Source organism: Salmo salar, chromosome 17 (assembly GCF_965601325.2).
Source record: "Salmo salar chromosome 17, fSalSal1, whole genome shotgun sequence".
Taxonomy (NCBI): Eukaryota; Metazoa; Chordata; class Actinopteri; order Salmoniformes; family Salmonidae; genus Salmo; species Salmo salar.
In genome coordinates, this window is record NC_138307.1 from 77462756 (window position 1) to 77486664 (window position 23909).

At 45.8% G+C, this 23909-nt stretch overlaps 1 protein-coding gene across 16 annotated transcripts in view; it reads right to left on the bottom strand.

The window, feature by feature from the left end:
• The window catches only part of LOC106595753 (serine/threonine-protein kinase WNK1), a 173364-nt gene extending 157454 nt beyond the window's left edge, over positions 1–15910 (bottom strand). For 12 of the 16 annotated variants that reach the window (XM_082964199.1, XM_082964198.1, XM_082964193.1 and 9 more), the window contains exons 1-2: positions 15247–15910; positions 11893–13364 (exon numbers count right to left, since the gene is read on the bottom strand). In XM_082964199.1, coding sequence (XP_082820325.1) covers positions 11893–12705 — 813 coding nt within the window. In that variant the 5' untranslated portion in view covers positions 12706–13364; positions 15247–15910. Of the gene's footprint in view, positions 1–11892; positions 13365–14604; positions 15140–15246 lie in introns of those variants that run through there. The other 4 variants (XM_082964197.1, XM_082964196.1, XM_082964186.1 and 1 more) reach the window with 3 other exon arrangements.
• Positions 15911–23909: the final 7999 nt, after the last annotated feature.

Consider the following 23909-nt stretch of genomic DNA (forward strand, 5'->3'; position numbering starts at 1 on the left):
CGGCCTACCCCGGCCAAACCCGGACGACGCTGGGCCAATTGTGCGCCCCCCTATGGGACTCCCAAACACGGCCGGATGTGATACAGCCTGGATTCGGACCAGGGACTGTAGTGATGCCTCTTGCACTGAGATGCAGTGCCTTAGACCACTGCGCCACTCAGGAGCCATAATGGAGGGCTTGACTAAATTCTATGCATCAAGACAGATGGATACAATGCTCATGATTGGGTCTTTCTGCTTGGTTTGGGTTATTCTGAAAGGGAACAATGGAGTGGGGACGGTGTAGAAAGGAGAGGAGAGGTGGGTCACACACACCCCTCCCTAACCAGTTTTTTTGTCCAGTGAGCTGCCCGCTCTTACAAATGACTGACGTCCTGCCACAAGAATCCAGGGAATGCGAGAGCAAACAGAAAACCAACCAACCAGGGAGCAGTGGACAACAGAGAACCCATCATCAACCACAACAGACTGTCTCTCTCACACAAACACAATTACAGCGCAGCAGGCAGCACAGTCACTGCAGTGCAGCTCAGCTTACGCTGATGCAGTGAAGTGCACAAGCAGTCTAGTTTATCCCAGTTTTAGCCACCGAGGCTCACATAAGGCCTGTTGATCAATAGGTTTGTTCTCGCTCTGGATTCATTGTGGCAGGGTAGTGCCATTGAAAGTCAAAACCACAGCACCAGTTCTTTAAGGACATGATATGTAAGTCACAAGTAGGCCAACTTGTGTCATCGTAACGCATTGTTAGTGAATAGACATATGTTCCTACTGTAGATCGCATTGCAGCAAGCCTGTTTTCTGCAGAGTTGGCCGGGAAAGAGGAGGTGCAGGGAGAGTTGGCCGGGAAAGAGGAGGTGCAGGCGAGTTGGCCAGGAAAGAGGAGGTGCAGGGGAGTTGGCCAGGAAAGAGGAGGTGCAGGGGAGTTGGCCAGGAAAGAGGAGGTGCAGGGGAGTTGGCCAGGAAAGAGGAGGTGCAGGGGAGTTGGCCAGGAAAGAGGAGGTGCAGGGGAGTTGGCCAGGAAAGAGGAGGTGCAGGGGAGTTGGCCAGGAAAGAGGAGGTGCAGGGGAGTTGGCCAGGAAAGAGGAGGTGCAGGGGAGTTGGCCAGGAAAGAGGAGGTGCAGGGGAGTTGGCCAGGAAAGAGGAGGTGCAGGGGAGTTGGCCAGGAAAGAGGAGGTGCAGGGGAGTTGGAGGGAAAGTTCATTGGAGACTCACTCAAGGGAATACAAAATAGGAATCCAACTCCACTGATTTTATACTTGCAGCCATCTGTCAATATGGGGTTTTGTAGTTAAGAATGTGAACTGATTAGTTTAAATATCTTGACAATGTCACTATTGTTTAACTGGCTCATAAAAAACAACCCCTCAATTTTCTAAATCCGAAACACACTTCGGCCGGGCCCTCACTCCAGACTGTCTTTGTGTCTGTCGTTCCACAAACAGCATGGGCTTTAAAAAAAAACTCTTTCCAGAAAATGATTTAGAGACAATCAGCATGACAGAAATTGATCACGGGCCAGAGAGAAGAGGTTAGTAATGGAGCCAATACGCTATGCTAGTAGCCTCGTCATTTTTGATCTTCTGTAGGCTGGTATTCAATAGGGAAAAACCTGGCGAAATATGGTCTTCAGCGCTAAAACTGAAAAGCTTCTGGCAGAAGTAAATTCATCCAAACACACAAATATAGTATTTTATATCTGATGTAACCACATTTTCATGAATTTGATGATTTAATCATCGAGTCCATTCAAAAGACCAAGGGCGTTAACACAGAAGTATGACGAGTCACTTGCATTGCTTATAATGGGAGGTAAAACAGAGGTGGAAGTGGGTGAGCAGGCAGGAGGTGTAGGGGTGAGCAGGCAGGAGGTGTAGGGGTGAGCAGGCAGGAGGTGTAGGGGTGAGCAGGCAGAAGGTGTAGGGGTGAGCAGTGAAAACGTGAGCAGTTCACTGCCTTCCCAAGGGAAGAGACAAAAATGTTTTCTTCATAAACTCAGTCTTGGTTGGCCCTGAGGATATCTGGGGAATTACAGCAAACATCTTCACATAGTTTAGATCCCCATCTCAGGAGGAGCGGAGAGAAAGAACAAGCCTTGGCATGCCACCATCTCTCTCCCCTTCTTTCGCTCCCTTTAAAAGACAGGCATTGAAACCTTCAGGAGATCACAAAGTCAGTGCTCTAGGTAGCCTAGCCGTTAAGAGCGTTGGGTCAGTAACCGAACGGTCACTGGTTCAAATCCCCGAACCAGCAAGATGCCGTTCTGCCTTTGAACAAGGCAGTTAACCCCCAACAACAACTGCTCCCCGGGTGCCGATGGCGATTAAAGCAGCCCCTCGCACGTCTCTGATTCAGAGGGGTTGGGTTACATGCAGAAGACACATTTTGGTTGAATGCATTCAGTTGCGCAACTGACTAGGTATCAACTGACTAGGTATCCCTTTCTTTCAGAGCAGGCCAGGCTATTAGCCTAGCATTTAGCCTATTGCTGTTGGGTATCTAGCTTTTAGTCTACTGCAGTTGGGACTTTTAGCATTTAGCCTAGCGCTCTGTGCTACTGAGGAGAGACAGGCTGTAAAAATAAAGAGCAGACAGTTAGCTTAAGATCTGAGAACAGACATGAGTCTCTGACGAAAACGAGAAAGACAGAAAAACTAAAAATGAGAGGAAGACAGCGAGATGGAAAGAGAGACACAGAGAGAGAGACACACACACACACACACACACACACAGAGACGCACACACACACACACACACACAGAGACACACACACACAGAGACACACACACACAGAGACACACACACACACACACACACAGACACAGAGAGAGCGACACACACACACACACACACACACACACACACACACACACACACACACACACACACACAGACAGAGAGAGAGCGAGCAAGAAAGCTCAGCTGGGTCATGCTTCTTCAGAGGTAAATCATACAGCATGTCTGATGCAGGGGCTTCACTTGTCCCCAATTCCCCCAGCCTTGTTCACGGCCCTGTTACAGAACAACCCCACTGTCACACAGGGGCTTCACTTGTCCCCAATTCCCCCAGCCTTGTTCACGGCCCTGTTACAGAACAACCCCACTGTCACACAGGGGCTTCACTTGTCCCCAATTCCCCCAGCCTTGTTCACGGCCCTGTTACAGAACAACCCCACTGTCACTCTAGTGTAGCCTAGTCTGACTGCTGCGGCAACTTAAACCACGCAAATCCTCTACACCACACTGCGCCACTCAAAAACCTTATCCCACCCACAAGGCTCTGATACAGAGAGGGGGAGGTAAGAGAGAGACAAATGCTTCCAGCAGACACAGAGCCCAAAGACAAAACCAGACAGACAAATGTACTAGCTGAGTGATAAAATGCAAAGCAGAAGAGAGAGCGAATGAGAAAGAATTTAAAAAATATATAACTGTCAATCATATCTTTCAGAGACAAGGCAAACACACTCAGTAGATTTCCATTACAGACTTATGTTCCTATAGCTCACACTCAAAACCTGTAAACGCACACACTCAAGATACACACACCACAAGGAAGGAGGACAGAGATTGTAAATGAAGGAAGAGCAGCCCCTTCGCCTCTGCTCTGTCTTCCTCTGACCCAACACACACAAAGTACTTCAACAATGAATCAAGGGAAGAGAAGGGAAATGGCTGTGGCTCAGATCCATGCGATTGGGTTTCTTCCTCCTCTCTCTCTGGCTGTCAAAAATGGCACCCTATTCCCTTTATAGTGCACTACCTTTGATCAGGGCTCTGGTTAAAAGTAGTGCACTATAAAGAGAATAGGTTGCCATTTGGCACTCATCTCCTCCCTGTTCACATCCTCTGCATTATTCACTGATGACGACACGATGGCTGTGTCCCAGAACTCCCTACATAGTGCACTACTTTTGAGCCAGTGCACCAGCCTAAATAGGGAATAGTGTGTAATTTGGGACGCAAGCTCTCGCTCTCTCCCCTGCTCACTTAGCCATTGCCTCTGAGATCTCAGTGTGTGTGTGTGTCTCTCTTAGCTGCAGGGCAGACAAGGCAGAGTCACCTCCCTCACAAATTCCTTTACTCTGATTACTAACATCTCTGTGATAAGCCCCAGAGCTCAGGGCCGACTGAAGGATTACGTCAGAGCAGAGAGAGAGGGAGAGAAAGACCTCCAGTATGACCTCTTAGTCCATTACTGTGTTGTAATATAGAATAACCGTGTCAATTTCCATCTTCTACATTCATTATAGCAGTTTTCTCCCCCCAAAAAACGTGTGTGTGTGTGTGTGTGTGTGTGTGTGTGTGTGTGTGTGTGTGTGTGTGTGTGTGTGTGTGTGTGTGTGTGTGTGTGTAGGCCTAGACTTTCCTTGGTGCAGGTCCTGGACCTGTAGCATAATGGAAGAAGGAAGGAGAGCCAAGTGTAAGTGAAGAGTCTACATGACAACCAGTTTAAGGGCCATTAGAGCAGCACTCTGGGTCTACGTGGTGAAAAGTAGTGCACTATATAGGGAATAGGTTGCTGTTTGGGCAGCAAAACTCTGCTGTCTACTCTCCGCTACAACACAAGGTCACACAGACCCGACAGGAACCACAGGAAACACGTCAGCGAGGGGGAGAGAGGGGGAGAGAGAAAAGAGAGACGGATGGCTAGAGGAATGGGGTGTTGCGCAAACTGAGTCAGGTTCTGTTTCTTTCACTCTGCGAAAGCAGAATGAAGAACGTGTCTCCTAAAATGAGAGTTTACAGGTCTCCTCCACTGAGTTACAATAACACTGCTTTGTTTCCACTGTCTTGTCCTCTCTCTGACATCTTAGGACACGAGAGAGAGAGAGATGAGGTAAAAGAAAGAGCGATGAGACTCATGACGTGAAAGCGAGAGAAAGCACAAAAAGAATAAAAAGCCCAGAGAATAATCTTTAGTGGCCCTGTTTTAGCTAGCAGCAATCTCTTCTCTGCCTACTTGCAACATTATAATTCCTGTGAAAGGAAAACCAAAGCGAGAATGAGACATGAGCGATAGATAGATAGATATATATATATATATATATAGATATATATATATATATATATATATATATATATATATGAATGAGACTCATGCGATACATGGTGAAAGTGAGAGAAAGCACTGAAAGAAAAGAGCTACAAGAGCGAGTACTCAGAGCATATACAACAGTGCATTCAGAAAGTATTCAGACCCCTTGACTTTTTCCACATTTTGGTACGTTACAGTCTCAATCTAAAATGGATTCAATAGATCCCCCCCTCAATCTATGCACAATACCCCATAATGACAAAACAAACAGGTTTTTAGAAATGCTTGCAGAATTCTTTTTTTTTTTAATGAAATATCACATTTACCTGTATTCAGACCCTTTACTAAGTACTTTGTTGAAGCACCTTTGGCAGCGATTACAGCCTCGAGTCTTCTTGGGTATGACGCTACAAGCTTGGCACACCTGAATTTGGGGAGTTTCTCCCACTCTTCTCTGCAGATCCTCTCAAGCTATGTCAGGTTAGATGGGGAGCGTTGCTGCACAGCTATTTTCAGGTCTCTCCAGAGATGTTCGATCAGGTTCAAGTCCCGGCTCTGCCTGGGCCACTAAAGGACATTCAGAGACTTGTCCCGAAGCCACTCCTGCGTTGTCATGGCTGTGTGCTTAGGGTCGTTGTCCTCTTGGAAGGTGAACCTTCACCCCAGACCGAGGTCCTGAGCCCTAACCTATGGATTTCACAACTGGGAATACAGATGGTCAAAGATACTAGGGATGCACGATATATCGGGGAACATATCGGAATCGGACGATATTAGCTAAAAATGCCAACATTGGTATCGGCCGATGTCTAGTTTAACAGCGATGTGCAAAACCGATGTCAAAGCTGACGTGCATACCTATATAACGTAGGTACATGATGCCACGTAAAATGTTGCGCTACACGTGCAACACAGCATTCCCAACCTAGCCCACTGTCTGCTGTGGGGAGCAGTCAACAAGTCCAGCAGTCATTTGAAAGAGTAAGACAATTTCAGCGAGACAACTCAAAGGCAAAATCCATTAAAGCCAAGATAAAGGAATTCATTGCCCTTGACAATCAACCGTTCTCTGTCGTGGGTGATGTTGGCTTTCGCCGACTGGTCGAGCACCGGTACACACTACCAAGTGCACTATTTTTCAAATGTTGCCCTACAGGAGTTACACAGTAATAGCGTCACTGCTATTAGCTTCACGACATACTATGGAACACCGTTTGGGTCTTTGCGTGTCAAAAAATATACAGTAGCTCTGTCAAAGCTGTACAAGAAAGTCTGCAAACAAGCAAACACCGGCCACGAACAATGTGTTTACAATACCGCGTTGGTAATAAGGCATCATTTGTCCGACTGCAACTTCTGGGGTAGCTAGCTTTAGCTTGGTACCTAGCTAGCACCAATACAACCAGCCTGAACACCATGACCAGTAGAAACTGCAGTTATTTTCATTATTCTTAGCAATGATTTCAGAATCCTTGTGAGTAAGTATTAGCTAGGTTGCCATTTGTTGTTCGCCTATTCAAATTGAACTTCAGTTCATGAAAATAAATAGCTAGCCAGCTACTTAACCCTGTTGTCCAAAGCTAACATTATAAACAGCCAGTTAGCTTCATCTGACTAGTGAGGCTTGACCGGACTGGGTTATGTATGTGTTGTGAAGCTAGCCACACTAAGGATTAGCCACAATAGTGCAATTTGAGGTTTGCCTTCAAAATAAAAGTATTTCATTGACAGTGACGCAAATTAATACAAATAGTATTTGTATTTTGAAGGCAAACCACAAAGTCCACTATTGTGGCTAATCCTTATTGTGGCTAGCTTCACATAGATGGGTCCGACCACCATCAATCAAATAAGAACTGCCTTATAAATTAGGGTTATTTTAGATAATGACACCTAGCTATATAGTTAGCTAGCTAACTATAGCTACTGAAACAGATTGTCATTTTGATGTGTTTTTTTATGACCAGCACTGTAGGTGCGCGAGACAACTTCACCAGCATCATAGCATACGTATCAATGAATCGTTGTGACATGAAATAAGTGTGAGTGTAATCAATGTGTAATAATTACGTAAAAAAATGTATGAACGCGTTAAATTATTATGTGACGTGCAGTTATATTCAGGTCCTGATTGGTCAAATAGTGATATTCGACGTGCATCTTTTTTGACACGCAAACAGCCAAACGGCGTTCCATAGAAATCCAGGTTGAGAATGAAACGACTGAACAACCAAACAGCACAGCAAGTGAAATAAATAGGTTGTGATTATGTTTTACGAGTAATGGGTACAGACGTAAATGCCAACAAAATTACTTTTTGGTCAGTGTGGTGTGTGTGTAACCTTTATTTAACTAGGCAAGTCAGTTAAGAACAAATTCTTATTTACAGTGATGGCCTACCTCGGCCAAACCCGGACGATGCTGGGCCAATTGTGCGCCGCCCTATGGGACTCCCTATGGGCTGGATGTGATACAGCCTGGATTCAAACCAGGGACAGTAGTGCCTTAGACCGCTGCGTTCATGTGTGTGTGTGTTAACTATTTAACTGTACTAGAATGCTTAAAAGGCCACTAAAATTGTAAATATCGGTATCGTTTTTTACAGGTGTATCATATCGGTGCATCACTAACAGATACCTTAAAAAAAATGGCCTCACAATAGGCCTCAGGAACTCGTTGCTGTATTTTTGTACATTGAAATTGTCATCAATAAAATGTAATTGTGTTCAGGGTCTGTAGCTTATGCCTGCCCATACCATAACCCCAACGTCTGTTCACAACATTGACATAAGCAAACCGCTCGCCCACACGACGCCATACAAGTGGTCTATGATTGTGAGGCCGGTGGGACATACTACCAAATTCTCTAAAACGAAGTTGGAGGCGGCTTATGGTAGAGAAATTAACATTAAATTCTCTGGCAACAGCTCTGGTGGACATTCCTTCAGTCTGCATGTCAATTGCACACTCCCTCAAAACTCGAGTCATCTATGGCATTGTCTTGTGTGACAAAACTTCACATTTTAGAGTGGCCTTTTATTGTCCCCAGCATAAGTTCACCTGTGTAATGATCATGCTGTTTCATCAGCTTCTTGATATGCCACAACTGTCAGGTGGATGGATTATCAAGGCAAAGGAGAAATGCTCACTACTAACAGGAATGTAAACAAACCATTATGATGTAATTTCAGAACCCGTCAACCATCCCGCTAAGTTTGAGAGTTTGCGAAGGAGACCAAGTGATGCTGCAGTACTGAAGTCAAACCCCCTCTTAGTCTCTCTTTCTCCCTCACTTCCCACAAAAGAAACAAAACAGAGTTTAGCTTATCTCCAGAACTTCTCATAAATAACTTAACGTTCCACAAAGCTTAGCTGACTGCAGTCTCATAGCTCACAGTCATATCCCTGTGCCCTAATTCCATACAAGGAAGATGAAATAAAGAAGTGTCCCCGCGGCGACGAAGGATTTAAATTGCAAATATCAGTCAAGTATAAAGCGGGGTAGGCTAAGTAATTAAAAAGAGTGACTGCCTTTAAAAAGCAACAAATCCCTTTGAAAACAGCCTATGTGGAATCGATATGAGTCAAAAACAGTTATTCTAGTGTCCAAATTTACTACAAAGTGTAAATAGGATGAAGTCAGTCTGGTCTAAAACGGAGTTTGGAACATCTGCGCGTCACACCGGGTAAATGAAGGTTGAGGTGTCCACTTGCCCACTAACATAGGGTGAACAGCTGCGGAGGTTGCCCTCTACCAAATAGCATAGACAGTGAGACAGACCTGCCCAGCAGCTCTGACTGTTTACAGAAGATAACACGTAGCACTATTTTTTTTTTTTACTTGAGAAACACTGCATCAAACACCTTTGATGGATGAAAAACTGTGCATCTGAAAAATCCTCGGCCAAAATGTAAAAATGTATTACAGATTTCTCGGGACGTTGAGGAAGTGAAATAGGCTTCCTACAGTGTCTCATGAGGGACAAACACCATTAACAAAAAGTGGAAATCGGTCAGGAGACACACCTCGAAGACTGAAATCTAGTTTTTCTAATGAGCAACAGAAAAACACACGTATCAATCGGCGTGTTCATTGGCTCTTTAAGATTCTATCACTTAAAAAAATTATCAGCATAGAAAGTCATACAAAAACCTAAAGGTAAGAGAAAGACATTTCAAAGTAACGCTAGGTTAAATCTGGCCCCAAACACGGACCTGCCGAGTGGAACAGCGGTTTAAGGCACTGCATTGCAGTGTTTGAGGCGTCACTGCAGATTCGGGTTCGATCCCGGGTTGTGTCGCAGCCGGCGGCGCACAATTGGCCCAGAGTCATCCGGGTTAGGTGGATGTTTGGCCAGATGGGATGGCCTTGTCCCATCGTGCTCTAGCGACTCCTTGTGGCGGCCGGCTCATGCACGCTGACATCGGTCGCCAGTAGTACAGTGTTTCCTCCGACACATTGGTGAGGCTGGTTTCTGGGGTAAGTGAGCTGTGTGTCAAGAAGCAGTGCGGCTTGGCGGGGTCATGTTTCGGAGGAGGCATGGCTCTCTTGACCCGAGTCCGTACGGGAGTTGCAGCAATGGGACAAGACTAACTTGCCCCCCCCCCCCCCCCCCCAATTTTTTAAAAACTATTAATAGATTTTAAAAAATTCTGGCCTCAAACAGACAATCTACATTGAGAAACAGACCACAGAAATTCTGTCTCTCAAGTCCAGCATGAATGGCATTAGAATAACACTCAGAGGTGCTCGGTCCCTCCCCCTCTACTTAGCCTGGCTTGGTGCTCAAAAACCTTGAAATTCCTTCTAAAACACGACCGCCGACAATGGCAACATCCCAAATGGCACCCTATTCCCTATAGAGTGCACTACTTCTGACCAGAGCCCTATGGGCCTTGCCGACTTCGTCAACAGTAGTGCAATAAATAGGGAGCCATTTGGAACGCATACTAGATTATTCTTCCTCATTTTCCCCCACTGTCCCTCAAGCCCAGAAAACATTGACCAATTAAAATGTGGTTTCCTTCTAGAGTTCCCAACTCCCAACAACCAACTCTCAGCCCTGGCCTACAAAAGGACAGAGGGCCACTGCAGCATACAAGGCCAGGCACTCCTCTGTGTGTGTGTGTGTGTGTGTGTGTGTGTGTGTGTGTGTGTGTGTGTGTGTGTGTGTGTGTGTGTGTGTGTGTGTGTGTGTGTCCACTTCCCCTTTTCATTCTGCTCCCTCTCTTTGTCAAAAGCAAACATTGTCACCAACCCCTGGCTGCGCCTACTCATGACCTACGACCCCACTACCCCTCCCTCCTTTCTTTCATTCCCTCCATCCTTCTTTCATTCCCTCTGGGATGGGACTGCTTTGGATCAGCTATTGAGGGATGCCCACCACCACCCCCCCACAACTCTTCACACACACGTCACAAACAGTCATCGACCAATTGGATGCTCTCATGACGCCACGCCCACCCAGGCAGCGTGTGAGAGTGTGTGGTGTGTGTAACCCCACTCCCACTACTTCATCCCATGTCAGTAGAAGTGCATAGTCTGTCTTACAAAACTGTCTGACAAACAGTCATCCATCCATAGGATTACCCAGCCAGCAGGGCCAATAGAGGTCTTAACCCTACATGCAATGTACATTATGCTACCTGTGGTTAGAGTGGATACACACATTTACATAACCTTAATCTACAGACCAGGAGCTCTTTATAGACATTAAGAATTCACTATTGGATGAGCTGCCTGGATGATGCTTGAAGGGGCATTGTCACGTCCACATGCAATCAGCTGCAACCAGGCGACTGAGTGATGTGATTCAATTCCATGGTTGTGGATTATAGGGTGGACTGTGATTGGACAGTTTTCTAGTATCTGAGCCCAACTGACTGTATGACTAACAAATTGTAGCATAAGTCATAGTGACAACAACAGTTGGAAGAACCATCTAGTCCACAGAGCTGGGACGAGGGCTCAGTCACAACTCACAAACATCTCTTTGAAAGAAAAGGCGGCAGAATAAGTGAATTTCAGCAGAGAGGGAGAAACAGCATCTTGTGACTTCTACACAGGAGGAAAACAGCTTTATTGCAGTGAGTGACCCGACCACGCTCTCTAAATGAGAACCTACTGAGTTTCATTAACAACATGGTTAACACGGACCCCCTGTAATGCATTCCAAATGGTGCCCTTTTCCCTTTACTGTGCCCCTGAGGCTCTGGTCAAAGTGGTCGATTATACAGGGTATAGGGTGCCATTAGAGACATACCCCCTGAGTTACAGCTGTTTAGCCCCAAGGTGTTATTTTAAAACGAACCTCCGCCCCTGCTTACCTGACACCAAACTGAGGCTCCTTCGTGGAGGGATTTAGTTATCAGTGACCGTATCACAGAGCCAAGCAACCAACTGCTCCTTCCACCACGTGAGCCCCCCTCATTAAGCACTATGGGAATCATGACCACAAAAACAACTTCTTGTACAGATTAAGAATGTAGAAACTAGCAACAACATCCTGTGTGCCATTCTGTCTGTCTGGGCTGTTGCATCGGCACCCGCAAGTTGCACCCTTGCTGGGCATCATCTTTACCTCAGCGCTGCTCTGACATCATCCATCTACCAACCCTGTGTGATCTTTATCAGACGAGGTATAGCAAGCTACATCCTTCCTTCTGCACCTTATCTGTATCTTCATACCTGGGATATTTTGTGTACGCCAATCTATTTAGGTACTTTAGTTTGCCACTACAATAGGCAGCAGAGGAAGAATTGAGAGAGTATAATAAAACATTGCTTAACATGTTACTCAGAGCAGTGAGTAAGGAAGTAGAGAAGGATAGTAAATGATTGGGTTGTGTCTTACCTGCAGTTCGCACCACGCCACCTCCACTGTAGTCTCCGTATCCAGGCCCTTGTAGACCGTCTTGAAGGATCCGCGTCCAATCTCGATGTCAAACTTTAGGAAGCGTCCATCCAGCGAGGTCCCTATGGCCTTGGTCTCTACTTCCTCTATGTCGTCCTGAACCTTCTTCTCTGCTTCCCTCTTCTGCTCCTCTAATAGGGCCTTAGCGGCCCCCTTCTCCTTCTCCTCTCGCATCTCCTCTGTAACACTACCGCTCTCCTCCTCCGCGGGCTCCCCCGCTTTACTGGGCACCACCTCCTCGATTCCAGGAGCCTCTGCGGCGGCTAACGACAACAGCTTCTTTACTTTCTCTCCGCCGCAAACATCCAATACTGCCGTGCTTGGCTTTATCTGCACTACCATACCATCCACTCTAGTACCACCACCAACACTGGGCCCTAATACCGCACTACAAGGCCCATCCCCTCCTTCCTCATCTGCCTCCACCTCGGCCACCGCCAGACACGGCTCAGGTACCACCACAGAGGGGACAGCCAGGGAGAGCCAGCCCAGGCTGGGGGGCTCACAGTCAGGCGGGGAGGTGAGGATGACGGCCTTGCTGGGGAGGTCTAATGCGGTGGCGTTCGAGTCACAGATGACGCTGCGCCGGAAGAAGCGATGCTCGGCCTGTTTGGGGTCGCGGTCCATGGTGTGGCGGCGTCGGCGGACACCGTCGGTTCCCAAATTCTCACCAAGGTACGTGTCCGAGCTGGAACCATTCACATTCTTGGGCGGCGGAGGGAAAGGGGCAAGGAACTTGTCTGTTTCCGACATCTTGTTTTTTTTATTCCAGGGCGTGAGTGAGCAATGAGCAACAAAAAAAACTCCAAAATATAAAGTATAAATAAATTACAAGGAAGAACCAAAACTTGAGAAAAAGTAACTGTAAACCTCAACCAACAATAAACCAAAACTTTTGTTGTGAAGAACCGAACACCTGTGTGTCTTCCAAACAAACTCCTGAGAGGGGGGAAATATATAACATGGGTATATAAAATAAAACCTCTGGAGAAAACCCTCTGTGGAGTTTGGATGGGGGGAGAGTTAACTTAACCTCCTCTGTAAGTGTCACTTAACAACAACAGTTACTATAACTTTTACAGCGCTCAGGGGTGGTTGGGCCCAGAAGAGGGGGCGTTCTTTTATAAATGGAAAAGAACAGGAAACAGTCACAGAGGAGCAAGCGCTGATGATGACACACAAGGACCGTCAAATCCACACCATCCATCCTGTAGCGACCCAGAGATAGCCTTCATTGAGCATAAGGGACCACAAGAAGAGGAGGCCAGATAGTCTGTACTAGCAGGCTCAGGCTGACTGCTTGGGCCTGGACAGTGGACAGCCTCTGGCGTGTCTCTGTAGTGATGGTGGGGGAGGGAGAAATCTCACTCACACCAGTAACTCCACTGCCTCCAAAGCCAGGTCCAGATTCACTAAAAGAGAACAGAGGGAGAGTGAAGGAATGAGGCAGAGAAGTTTGGTTTAATTGCATATCCAAATTTAAAGTAACTGTAAACCTCAACCCTGACTCTGCTTGACCTCAGGGTTACAGCGTAAAACAATTCAGAGAGTAGCTTGGTTTGGCATGCACTACCGCAGCTGCAGAACAGGAGACTTGGTTTTGCACATCCCAAATTGCACTCTATTCCCTACATAGTACACTACTTTTGACCAGAGCTATTCCCTACATATAGTTTACTATATGGCAGTGGTTATCAAACCTCTCCTCAGGAGAACCCTAGCCGTTCCATGTATTTGATCTATTCCAGAACTAGCACACCTGATTCAACAAATCATCAATCCCTTGAATAGGTGAATCAGGTGAGCTAGTTCAGAGCTACAAAAAATTATGAAAAGGTTAGTGCTATCCGGGATCCTTGGGACATCCCTACCCTAAACCTCCTGTAGGTTTTCGTTTCAACACCAGTTGTAACTAACCCGCTTCAGTTTATCAACCAGCTAAGTATTAGAATCAGGTGCGCTAGATTAGGGTTGGTGCGCTCCAGGAACAGGGTTGGAGAGCCATGCATTAACCTTTTAGGAGTAGCGTCAGAGTTGAGATGTCCCAAGGATTCAGTTTAAACTTTTCCATTGTGGAAGGAAGAAGTGTCCCCGATGAGTGGTTTGAGAACCACTGATATGGAAGTGTGCAATTTGGGACGCAAAACAGTGTGGCATCTAAAAACGAATTAGCTCGCTACCCATTCCATTACTCTAGTTCAGAAATGTATGGACATGTCTGAATATTAATTAAAGCACCAAAAAAAGTCATTCCCCATAATTGTACTATTAATATTTTTCCACGAGTAATTTCCACTGGTAATGTATAATCTCGTTTACCAGATTCCTGACCATGCGCAGATAATTTATTAACTGAGAGAGATTTTCTTAGAAATCCCAAAATGAAGATAAATCCGAAGTGACTGAAATGTAATTACAAAGAAAAAAACATTTGAACCTGGTTAAACAAGACACACATGAATGACATTGACGGGTCGCCAATCTGAGAATGAATGATCTCATTAACTTCGTGGGTCGAATCGATACCGTGAGCAAGATAATATTATTTATTTTATACCGAAAAACATTGACGCTGTCAATAGTATCTGATAACGGTGACTCGATTTTGTATTATATTTTCTTCCGATCATAAATGTTACGTTATTCATTTACCTTTATTGAAGAGTACGCTCTGTGGCCTTTCCCTTCCCACTCGTCTTTATAGCTAGCTAGCATAACTGGCTAACCATGGTGGAATAGTTCGCTAGCTACACTTCTACAGTGCTGTCTTGCCGTAGCTATAATGAATTCTACAACGAACAGACACATCTATCGACTGTCAAGGGGTCTGTACCAAAGCGAGTGTACAGCGAAATATTTATGTTATTTATCGTCAACTTGGACAACTAGCTAGCTAACTTAGTCAAGTAAAAAAGCTCGTGAGGAACATGAAAACGAAGCAAGGTAGTCCTGGTTACTTTACGCTCGCGCTGAATATGGATAGTCTCGCGCATAAAATGACTTCCAGACAGAGCGCACGATGCAGATAAATAGTTAGCGTTGTTACAACAAACTAGCAGTAATTGCAAGTGTCCAATGCCAGGCATGTTAAGCAAACCCAGCCGACGCAACACAACGCCGATACGGTAGGTTTTCCACAGCACGCGCTTTCGCGAGCCGTAGAAGTTAGCTAAAAAGCTATTTCGTAGTGAAACAGCCAAGAATCAAGCTAGTATACCTGGATGTCATTAGCCTGTGTGTCAATATGCATGCACTTTCCAGCTACATCAACAACATGATTGGTAAATGCATTACCTTTTGTATCATGGCCATTCTCCCGTAGATCGGCTGGTTGATACTTGAGTAATTCAACAACAACAAAAATATGTAACGATAGTCCGAGTTACTAGTATTAGATCACATTCGTTTTTTTGTTAAATGTGCAAGAATAAACGCGCATATCTACATTCCAAAGCGACCGTATGCGTTCTCAAGACCGCGTCTTTCATTGGCTTTAGCAGCTACCTCAAGCAGAGCGAGAAAGCCACGTTCATATCGGGGTTGTATCCAGCAGTTCTTCTCTCCCTCCTATTAGATCAGAGCGGACAAAACAAATTCCTCATCTCTCAGCCGCAATTCCAGATGACCTCAATTTTACTCCATCTCCATGCGATTACTCCGCTACAGTTGTATTACGATGTGAACACAGAAAGAGCAAGACATCCACTGCGGTTCAATTCTCGTTCACTCGTCTGTTCCAATGACTCCGTTCGAATCGAATGCGCTTTTGTTATCCACAAAACAGCAGACAGAAAATGACAACACAATGTATGTAGGCAAAGACTCTCTCCTACGTGTCCACAGTCAGATGTTGCCGTTTCAGGTCGCTAACATAGCCTACATACAGCTGTTTCCCCTTCGTTCGCTTCATTCACAGATGTCAGGCATGTAAGGTTTGATGGAGCGCCGACTGTGTATCTGGTTGCTAACTGCTCTAGCCAAGCTATGAGCTTCCAAACTGCGTGTTGACGTGGGGCCCTCGTCAGCCAGTCGCTTTTTTTCTTTTTTTAAATCAAAGACCTGGGGGATCGCGCCTGCTTCCACACTGTGGCGAGACCGAAGCCAGCGATAGCAGACTGGATTCAACATTTTATACGGATACACAGTCCAAAAAGACCATGGAGTATGGGGACATGTCACTTTTTATCCGGGGGAGAGTAGACTGACTGTCAACTTCCCTGCCCCCTAAAATGATTCAGCTATAACATAGTAGGCTAAGAAGAGCTCTTAACGGTACTGTCTCACAGTGATGCGTTATCATTTTGTGAGTGTGTTTTTTGTTGAAAATACCACTTTTTCATGTGGACAATGAACACCATTCATTTTAGCTTTTCTTAATGAGAATAATATACTTATTTGTAAATGTCAATCAGAGTACTTCTATTGAAATAACATTACAACTAAATACATCTGATATAGCACCTGCGAAAAGTGCTTGTTTCCAGATGTTGGGATGGAGAGCCTGCGCAGAAGTGGATCTTATCGAATTTGTAGTCAATGAAGGAGGAAGTATAATCCGAGTATATTGACATTCATGATGTTTTGAAATCCATTTCAATTATATACTGTAGATTACCTTGTGTGTTGTTCGGGTTGTGTGGCTGTCAAATTTAAAGTCCAGGTTCATCATTAAAAGCTATTCGTTTGGTCACTGCAAAGAGGTCAAAGCACTGCCCTACCCTGTGCTTTGACCTCTTTCTCCCCTCTCTCTCCAGATGAACTCTCGCGTCTTGTGACGGCCGGCCGCCCAACAACCTGCCCACTTGACCCTATCCCCTCCTCTCTTCTCCAGACCATTTCCGGAGACCTTCTCCCCTACCTCACCTCGCTCATCAACGCATCCTTGACCGCTGGCAACGTCCCTTCCGTCTTCAAGAGAGCGAGAGTTGCACCCCTTCTGAAAAAACCTACACTCGATCCCTCCGATGTCAACAACTACAGGCCAGTATCCCTTCTTTCCTTTCTCTCCAAAACTCTTGAACGCGCCGTGCTTGGCCAGCTCTCTTGCTATCTCTCTCAGAATGACCTTCTTGATCCTAATCAGTCAGGTTTCAAGACTGGGCATTCAACTGAGACTGCTCTTCTCTGTGTCACGGAGGCTCTCCGCACTGCTAAAGCTAACTCTCTCTCCTCTGCTCTCATCCTTCTAGACCTATCTGCTGCCTTTGATACCGTGAACCATCAGATCCTCCTCTCCACCCTCTCCGAGCTGGGCATCTCCGGCACCGCGCACGCTTGGATTGCGTCCTACCTGACAGGTCGCTCCTACCAGGTGGCGTGGCGAGAATCTGTCTCCGCACCACGTGCTCTCACCACTGGTGTCCCCCAGGGCTCTGTTCTTGGCCCACTCCTATTCTCGCTATACACCAAGTCACTTGGCTCTGTCATATCCTCACATGGTCTCTCATATCATTGCTATGCAGACGACACACAATTAATCTTCTCCTTTCCCCCTTCTGACAACCAGGTGGCGAATCGCATCTCTGCATGTCTGGCAGACATATCAGTGTGGATGACGGATCACCACCTCAAGCTGAACCTCGGCAAGACGGAGCTGCTCTTCCTCCCGGGGAAGGACTGCCCGTTCCATGATCTCGCCATCACGGTTGACAACTCCCTTGTGTCCTCCTCCCAGAGTGCTAAGAGCCTTGGCGTGACCCTGGACAACACCCTGTCGTTCTCCACCAACATCAAGGCGGTGACCCGATCCTGTAGGTTCATGCTCTACAACATTCGCAGAGTACGACCCTGCCTCACACAGGAAGCGGCGCAGGTCCTAATCCAGGCACTTGTCATCTCCCGTCTGGATTACTGCAACTCGCTGTTGGCTGGGCTCCCTGCCTGTGCCATTAAACCCCTACAACTCATCCAGAACGCCGCAGCCCGTCTGGTGTTCAACCTTCCCAAGTTCTCTCACGTCACCCCGCTCCTCCGCTCTCTCCACTGGCTTCCAGTCGAAGCTCGCATCCGCTACAAGACCATGGTGCTTGCCTACGGAGCTGTGAGGGGAACGGCACCTCCGTACCTTCAGGCTCTGATCAGGCCCTACACCCAAACAAGGGCACTCCGTTCATCCACCTCTGGCCTGCTCGCCTCCCTACCTCTGAGGAAGCACAGTTCCCGCTCAGCCCAGTCAAAACTGTTCGCTGCTCTGGCACCCCAATGGTGGAACAAGCTCCCTCACGACGCCAGGACAGCGGAGTCAATCACCACCTTCCGGAGACACCTGAAACCCCACCTCTTCAAGGAATACCTGGGATAGGATAAAGTAATCCTTCTAACCCCCCCCTTAAAAGATTTAGATGCACTATTGTAAAGTGGTTGTTCCACTGGATATTATAGGTGAATGCACCAAATTGTAAGTCGCTCTGGATAAGAGCGTCTGCTAAATGACTAAAATGTAAAAATGTAATGTAAATGTATTGCACTACAATTCCCAAGCACAACATTGACACACCGCGCGAGATCCACAAGGGGATTTTAGTTTTCATCGGATAATGATGTGTAAACCAGCCTAATGCGTTTGGCCCCATTCTTTCATTATAATGGATTGTCTTTGTCTGAAAGTTGTTGGTTGAATAAGCAATTGGAAACGTTTACATGTTTGTCTTATTGTTTGTGAAAATCATTGTATTACATCACTATTGTCAATAACGTGCAAATCTTTCAGCCTCTTTCAGAAGTAGGCTAGTTTGAAAATGTGTATTTATAGGGTGGTACAATTTCCTGCATTTTTCACATAGTTTTAAAAGACATACACTGACTTCCATAGACTACCAGAAGTCCAGTACAATTTACAACCACTCTGACATGACATTTGTCGTAACTCCAGACCTGATCATGAGAGTTTAATGATGAGAACCAGCTTTGGCCTGAGAAAGCCTCTAGCTTCTCCCTGAGACAGCCATAAAGTAGCTTCTCAACAGAAAATTACCATGTCAACTGGGTTGATTTATTCTCTTCATGTTGTCCCATATGCAGCCTCTAACAATGGGATAGCCCTCTTTTGTAACTTCCTGTGTAAGATCCAAACCAGTCTCTTTCTTTCTTTCTCTCTCACACTCACACAGTCTCTTCAGCAGCTCTTCTATTCAGCTGACAGTTCAATGTAGATCGATGTAGACAGCCCTCATTGTGTATGCCAAATTGCACTCTATTTCCTATATAGTGCACATCTTTTGACCAGAGCCCATAGGGTTATATAGGGAATAGGGTGTCATTTTGAATGTAGCTTCAGTCTGTGTGGGTGTGCTCTCCGCAGCCATTCCTCTGGGACCAGAGTTGCTCTCTTACCAAGCCTCAGCACCTTGTCTGGGTAGTGCTGCTGACTGAGAGGTGCAGACGGTGCAGTTGGCTCCCCTGCTCTTTGACCAACGCTGGGCTCCGATGCCGGACTCCGGTGCCGGGCTCCAGTGTCCAACAGGTGTCCAAGTGGCCTGAGAAATAGAAGCTCTGCCTGAATGGGATCTCTCCTAACGCAGACAGGAAGGAGTCGGAAATATGAAGACAGAAGCTATCGCTACAATAATTAACAATGTAACATGTTTTGGTTGATATAGTAATAACAATATCTGTATTGTTGTCTATAAGGAGGGAACTTTGTCTTTTTAAATGAAATATTGTTTTTGTTTTTATTACTGTTAAATGTATAATAGACAAGTGTGTGAAACATGGCATTAATTCAGGCGAAAACAACTTGGTTGTAAGTCATAGATGAACCCTTAATAGAAGATAGATGATGTAATAGATGATGTACTGGATATGGTAATGTTGGAGTTTTTCTCAATAGAGAAACCCTGTCATATTTAAACCCTTGTCCTAACACATATTTCCTGTTGGTGCAGAGTTGAGCAGGAAGTCAATAGCCTTTGAAGGTCAAAACGGTGGCACACACATACAGTACACACACACAGGGAGACACACACACATACAGTCACACACATTTATGCATGCACACACACACACATACTGTACTCAAACCAACTCTAGTTGCAAAAAAGAAATGTCACTGAAGTCAACACTGTAAATTCCAATAAAGTTACGCAATATTTTGGACTGCAGTTTTAATACAATCTAATGTTCTGCAATATTTGTGACTATCTTTTGATCATTTTTTCAAGTGTAGGGTTAGTGTAGTGTAGGATTAGCGTAGTGACTGTGGGAAAGGGGGATACCTAGTCAGTTGTACAACTGAATGCCTGAAATGTGTCTTTTGCGTTTAACCCAACCCCTCTGAAACAGAGAAGGGGGCTGCCTTAATCAACATCCACGTCTTCGGCGCCCAGGGAACAGTGGGTTAACTGTGGGGTTAGTATTAGGTTAGTGAAGGGTTAGTGTAGGGTGGGGTTAGTGAAGTGTAAGGTTAGTGTGGGGTTAGTGAAGTGTGGGGTTAGTGTAGTGTGGGGTTAGTGAAGTGTTAGTGTAGGGTGGGATTAGTGTAGTGTGAGTGTAGTGTGGGATTAGTGTTGTGTGTGGGTAGTGTAGGGCTAGTGTAGTGTGAGATTAGTGTAGGGTGGGGTTAGTGTAGTGTGGGGTTAGTGTAGTGTTAATGTAATGTAGGGTTAGTGTAGTGTGGGGTTAGTGTAGTGTGGGATTAGTGTAGTGTGGGGTTAGTGTGGTGTTAATGTAATGTAGGGTTAGTGTAGTGTGGGGTTAGTGTAGTGTGGGGTTAGTGGAGTGTGGGGTTAGTGTGGTGTTAATGTAATGTAGGGTTAGTGTAGTGTGGGGTTAGGGTTGTGTGGGGTTAGTGTAGTGTAAGGTTAATGTAGTGTGGGGTTGTGTAGTGTGGGGTTAGTGTAGTGTATGGGTAGTGTAAGGTTAGTGTAGTGTGGGGTTAGTGTAGTGTATGGGTAGTGTAGTGGCGCAGCGGTCTAAGGCACTGCATCTCAGTGCAAGAGGCGTCACTACAGACCCTGGTTTGATTCCAGGCTGTATCACAACTACACTGGCTTCCTGTTAAGGCAAGGGCTGATTTCAAGGTTTTACCTTTAACCTAGAAAGCATGACATGGGCTTGCTGCTACCTATCTTTCTGATTTGGTCCTGCCGTACATACCTACACGTACGCTACAGTCACAAGAAGCAGGCCTCCTTATTGTCCCTAAAATCTCTAAGCAAACAGCTGGAGGCAGGGCTTTCTCCTATAGTGCTCCATTTTTATGGAATTGTCTTCCTACCCATGTGAGAGACGCAGACTCGGTCTCAACCTTTAAGTCTTTATTGAAGACTCATCTCTTCAGTAGGTCCTATGTTTGAATGTGGTCTGGCCCAGGAGTGTGAAGGTGAACGGAAAGGCACTGGAGCAACGAACCGCCCTTGCTGTCTCTACCTGGCCGGTTCCCCTCTCTCCACTGGGATTTTCTGCGTCTAACCCTATTACAGGGGCTGAGTCACTGGCTTACTGGTGCTCTTCCATGCCGTCCCTAGGAGGGGTGCCTCACTTGAGTGGGTTGAGTCACTGACGTGGTCTTCCTGTCCTGGTTGGCGCCCCCCCTTAGGTTGTGCTGTGGCGGAGATCTTTGTGGGCTATACTCGGCCTTGTCTCAGGATGGTAAGTTGGTGGTTGAAGATATCCCTCTAGTGGTGTGGGGCCTGTGCTTTAGCAAAGTGGGTGGGGTTATATCCTGCCTGTTTGGCCTTGTCCGGGGGTATCGTCGGATGGGGCCACAGTTTCTCCCGACCCCTCCTGTCTCAGCCTCCAGTAGTTATGCTGCAGTAGTTAATGTGTCGGGGGGCTAGGGTCAGTCTGTTATATCTGGAGTATTTCTTCTGTCTTATCCAGTGTCCTGTGTGAATTTAAGTATGCTCTCTCTAATTCTCTTTCTTTCTTACTTTCTTTCTCTCTCTCGGAGGACCTGAGCCCTAGAACCATGCCTCAGGACTACCTGGCTTGATGACTCCTTGCTGTCCCCAGTCCACCTGGCCGTGCTGCTGCTCCAGTTTCAACTGTTCTACCTGCAGCTATGGAACCCTGACCTGCTCACTGGACGTGCTACCTGTCCCAGACCTGCTGTTTTCAACTCTCTAGAGACAGCAGGAGCGGTAGAGATACTCTGAATGATCGGCCATGAAAAGCCAACTGACATTTACTCCTGAGGTGCTGACCTGTTGCACCCTCGACAACCACTGTGATTATTATTATTTGACCATGCTAGTCATCTATGAACATTTGAACATCTTGGCCATGTGCTGTTATAATCTCCACCAGGCACAGCCAGAAGAGGACTGGCCATCCCTCATAGCCTGGTTCCTCTCTATGTTTCTTCCTAGGTTCTGGCCTTTCTAGGGAGTTTTTCCTAGCCACCGTGCTTCTACACCTGCATTGCTTGCTTTTTGGGGTTTTAGGCTGGGTTTCTGTACAGCACTTTGTGACATCAGCTGATGTAAGAAGGGCTTTATAAATACATTTGATTGATTGATGATTGGGAGTCCCATAGGGCGGTGCATAATTGGCCCAGCGTCGTCCGGGTTAGGGTTTGGCGGGGGTAGGCCGTCACTGTAAATAAGAATTTGTTCTTAACTGACTTGCCTAGTTAGTGTAGTGTGGGTTTAGTGTAGTGTATGGTTAATGTAGTGTATGGTTAGTGTAGTGTGGGTTTAGTGTAGTGTATGTTTAGTGTAGTGTATGGTAGGATTAGTGTAGTGTGGGTTTAGTGTAGTGTATGGTTAGTGTAGTGTGGGTTTAGTGTAGTGTGGATTTAGTGTAGTGTGGGTTTAGTGTAGTGTATGGTTAGTGTCTGGTAGGATTAGTGTAGTGTGGGTTTAGTGTAATGTGGGTTTAGTGTAGTGTATGGTTAGTGTAGTGTGTATTTAGTGTAGTGTATGGTAGGATTAGTGTAGTGTATGGTTAGTGTATGGTAGAATTAGTGTAGTGTGGGTTTAGTGTAATGTGGGTTAAGTGTAGTGTATGGTAGGATTAGTGTAGTGTGGGTTTAGTGTAGTGTGGGTTTAGTGTAGTGTATGGTTAGTGTAGTGTGGGTTTAGTGTAGTGTGGGTTTAGTGTAGTGTATGGTTAGTGTATGGTAGGATTAGTGTAGTGTGGGTTTAGTGTAGTGTGGGTTTAGTGTAGTGTATGGTTAGTGTATGGTAGGATTAGTGTAGTGTGGGTTTAGTGTAGTGTGGGTTTAGTGTAGTGTAGTGTGGGTTTAGTATAGTGTATGGTAGGATTAGTGTAGTGTGGGTTTAGTGTAGTGTATGGTAGGATTAGTGTAGTGTGGGTTTAGTGTAGTGTATGGTTAGAGTATGGTAGGATTAGTGTAGTGTGGGTTTAGTGTAGTGTATGGTTAGTGTATGGTAGGATTAGTGTAGTGTGGGTTTAGTGTAGTGTGGGTTTAGTGTAGTGTAGTGTGGGTTTAGTGTAGTGTATGGTAGGATTAGTGTAGTGTGGGTTTAGTGTAGTGTATGGTAGGATTAGTGTAGTGTGGGTTTAGTGTAGTGTATGGTTAGAGTATGGTAGGATTAGTGTAGTGTGGGTTTAGTGTAATGTATGGTTAGTGTAGTGTGGGTTTAGTGTAGTGTGGGTTTAGTGTAGTGTGGGTTTAGTGTAGTGTATGGTTAGTGTATTGTAGGATTAGTGTAGTGTGGGTTAAGTGTAGTGTATGGTTAGAGTATGGTAGGATTAGTGTGGGTTAAGTGTAGTGTATGATTAGTGTAGTGTGGGTTTAGTGTAGTGTATGGTTAGTGTAGTGTATGGTTAGTTTAGTGTGGGTTAGTGTATGGTAGGATTAGTGTAGTGTATGGTTAGTGTAGTGTATGGTTAGTGTAGTGTGGGTTTAGTGTATTGTAGGATTAGTGTAGTGTGGATTCCTTGCATATCAGATGTGTTCTGTCAAGCAACCAGGTCAGATAATGTTTGAAAAACCAACATTGTCCATCAATAGGGATGACTAGCGTCTTGCCCACCCCAGCTCTATAGTGTAC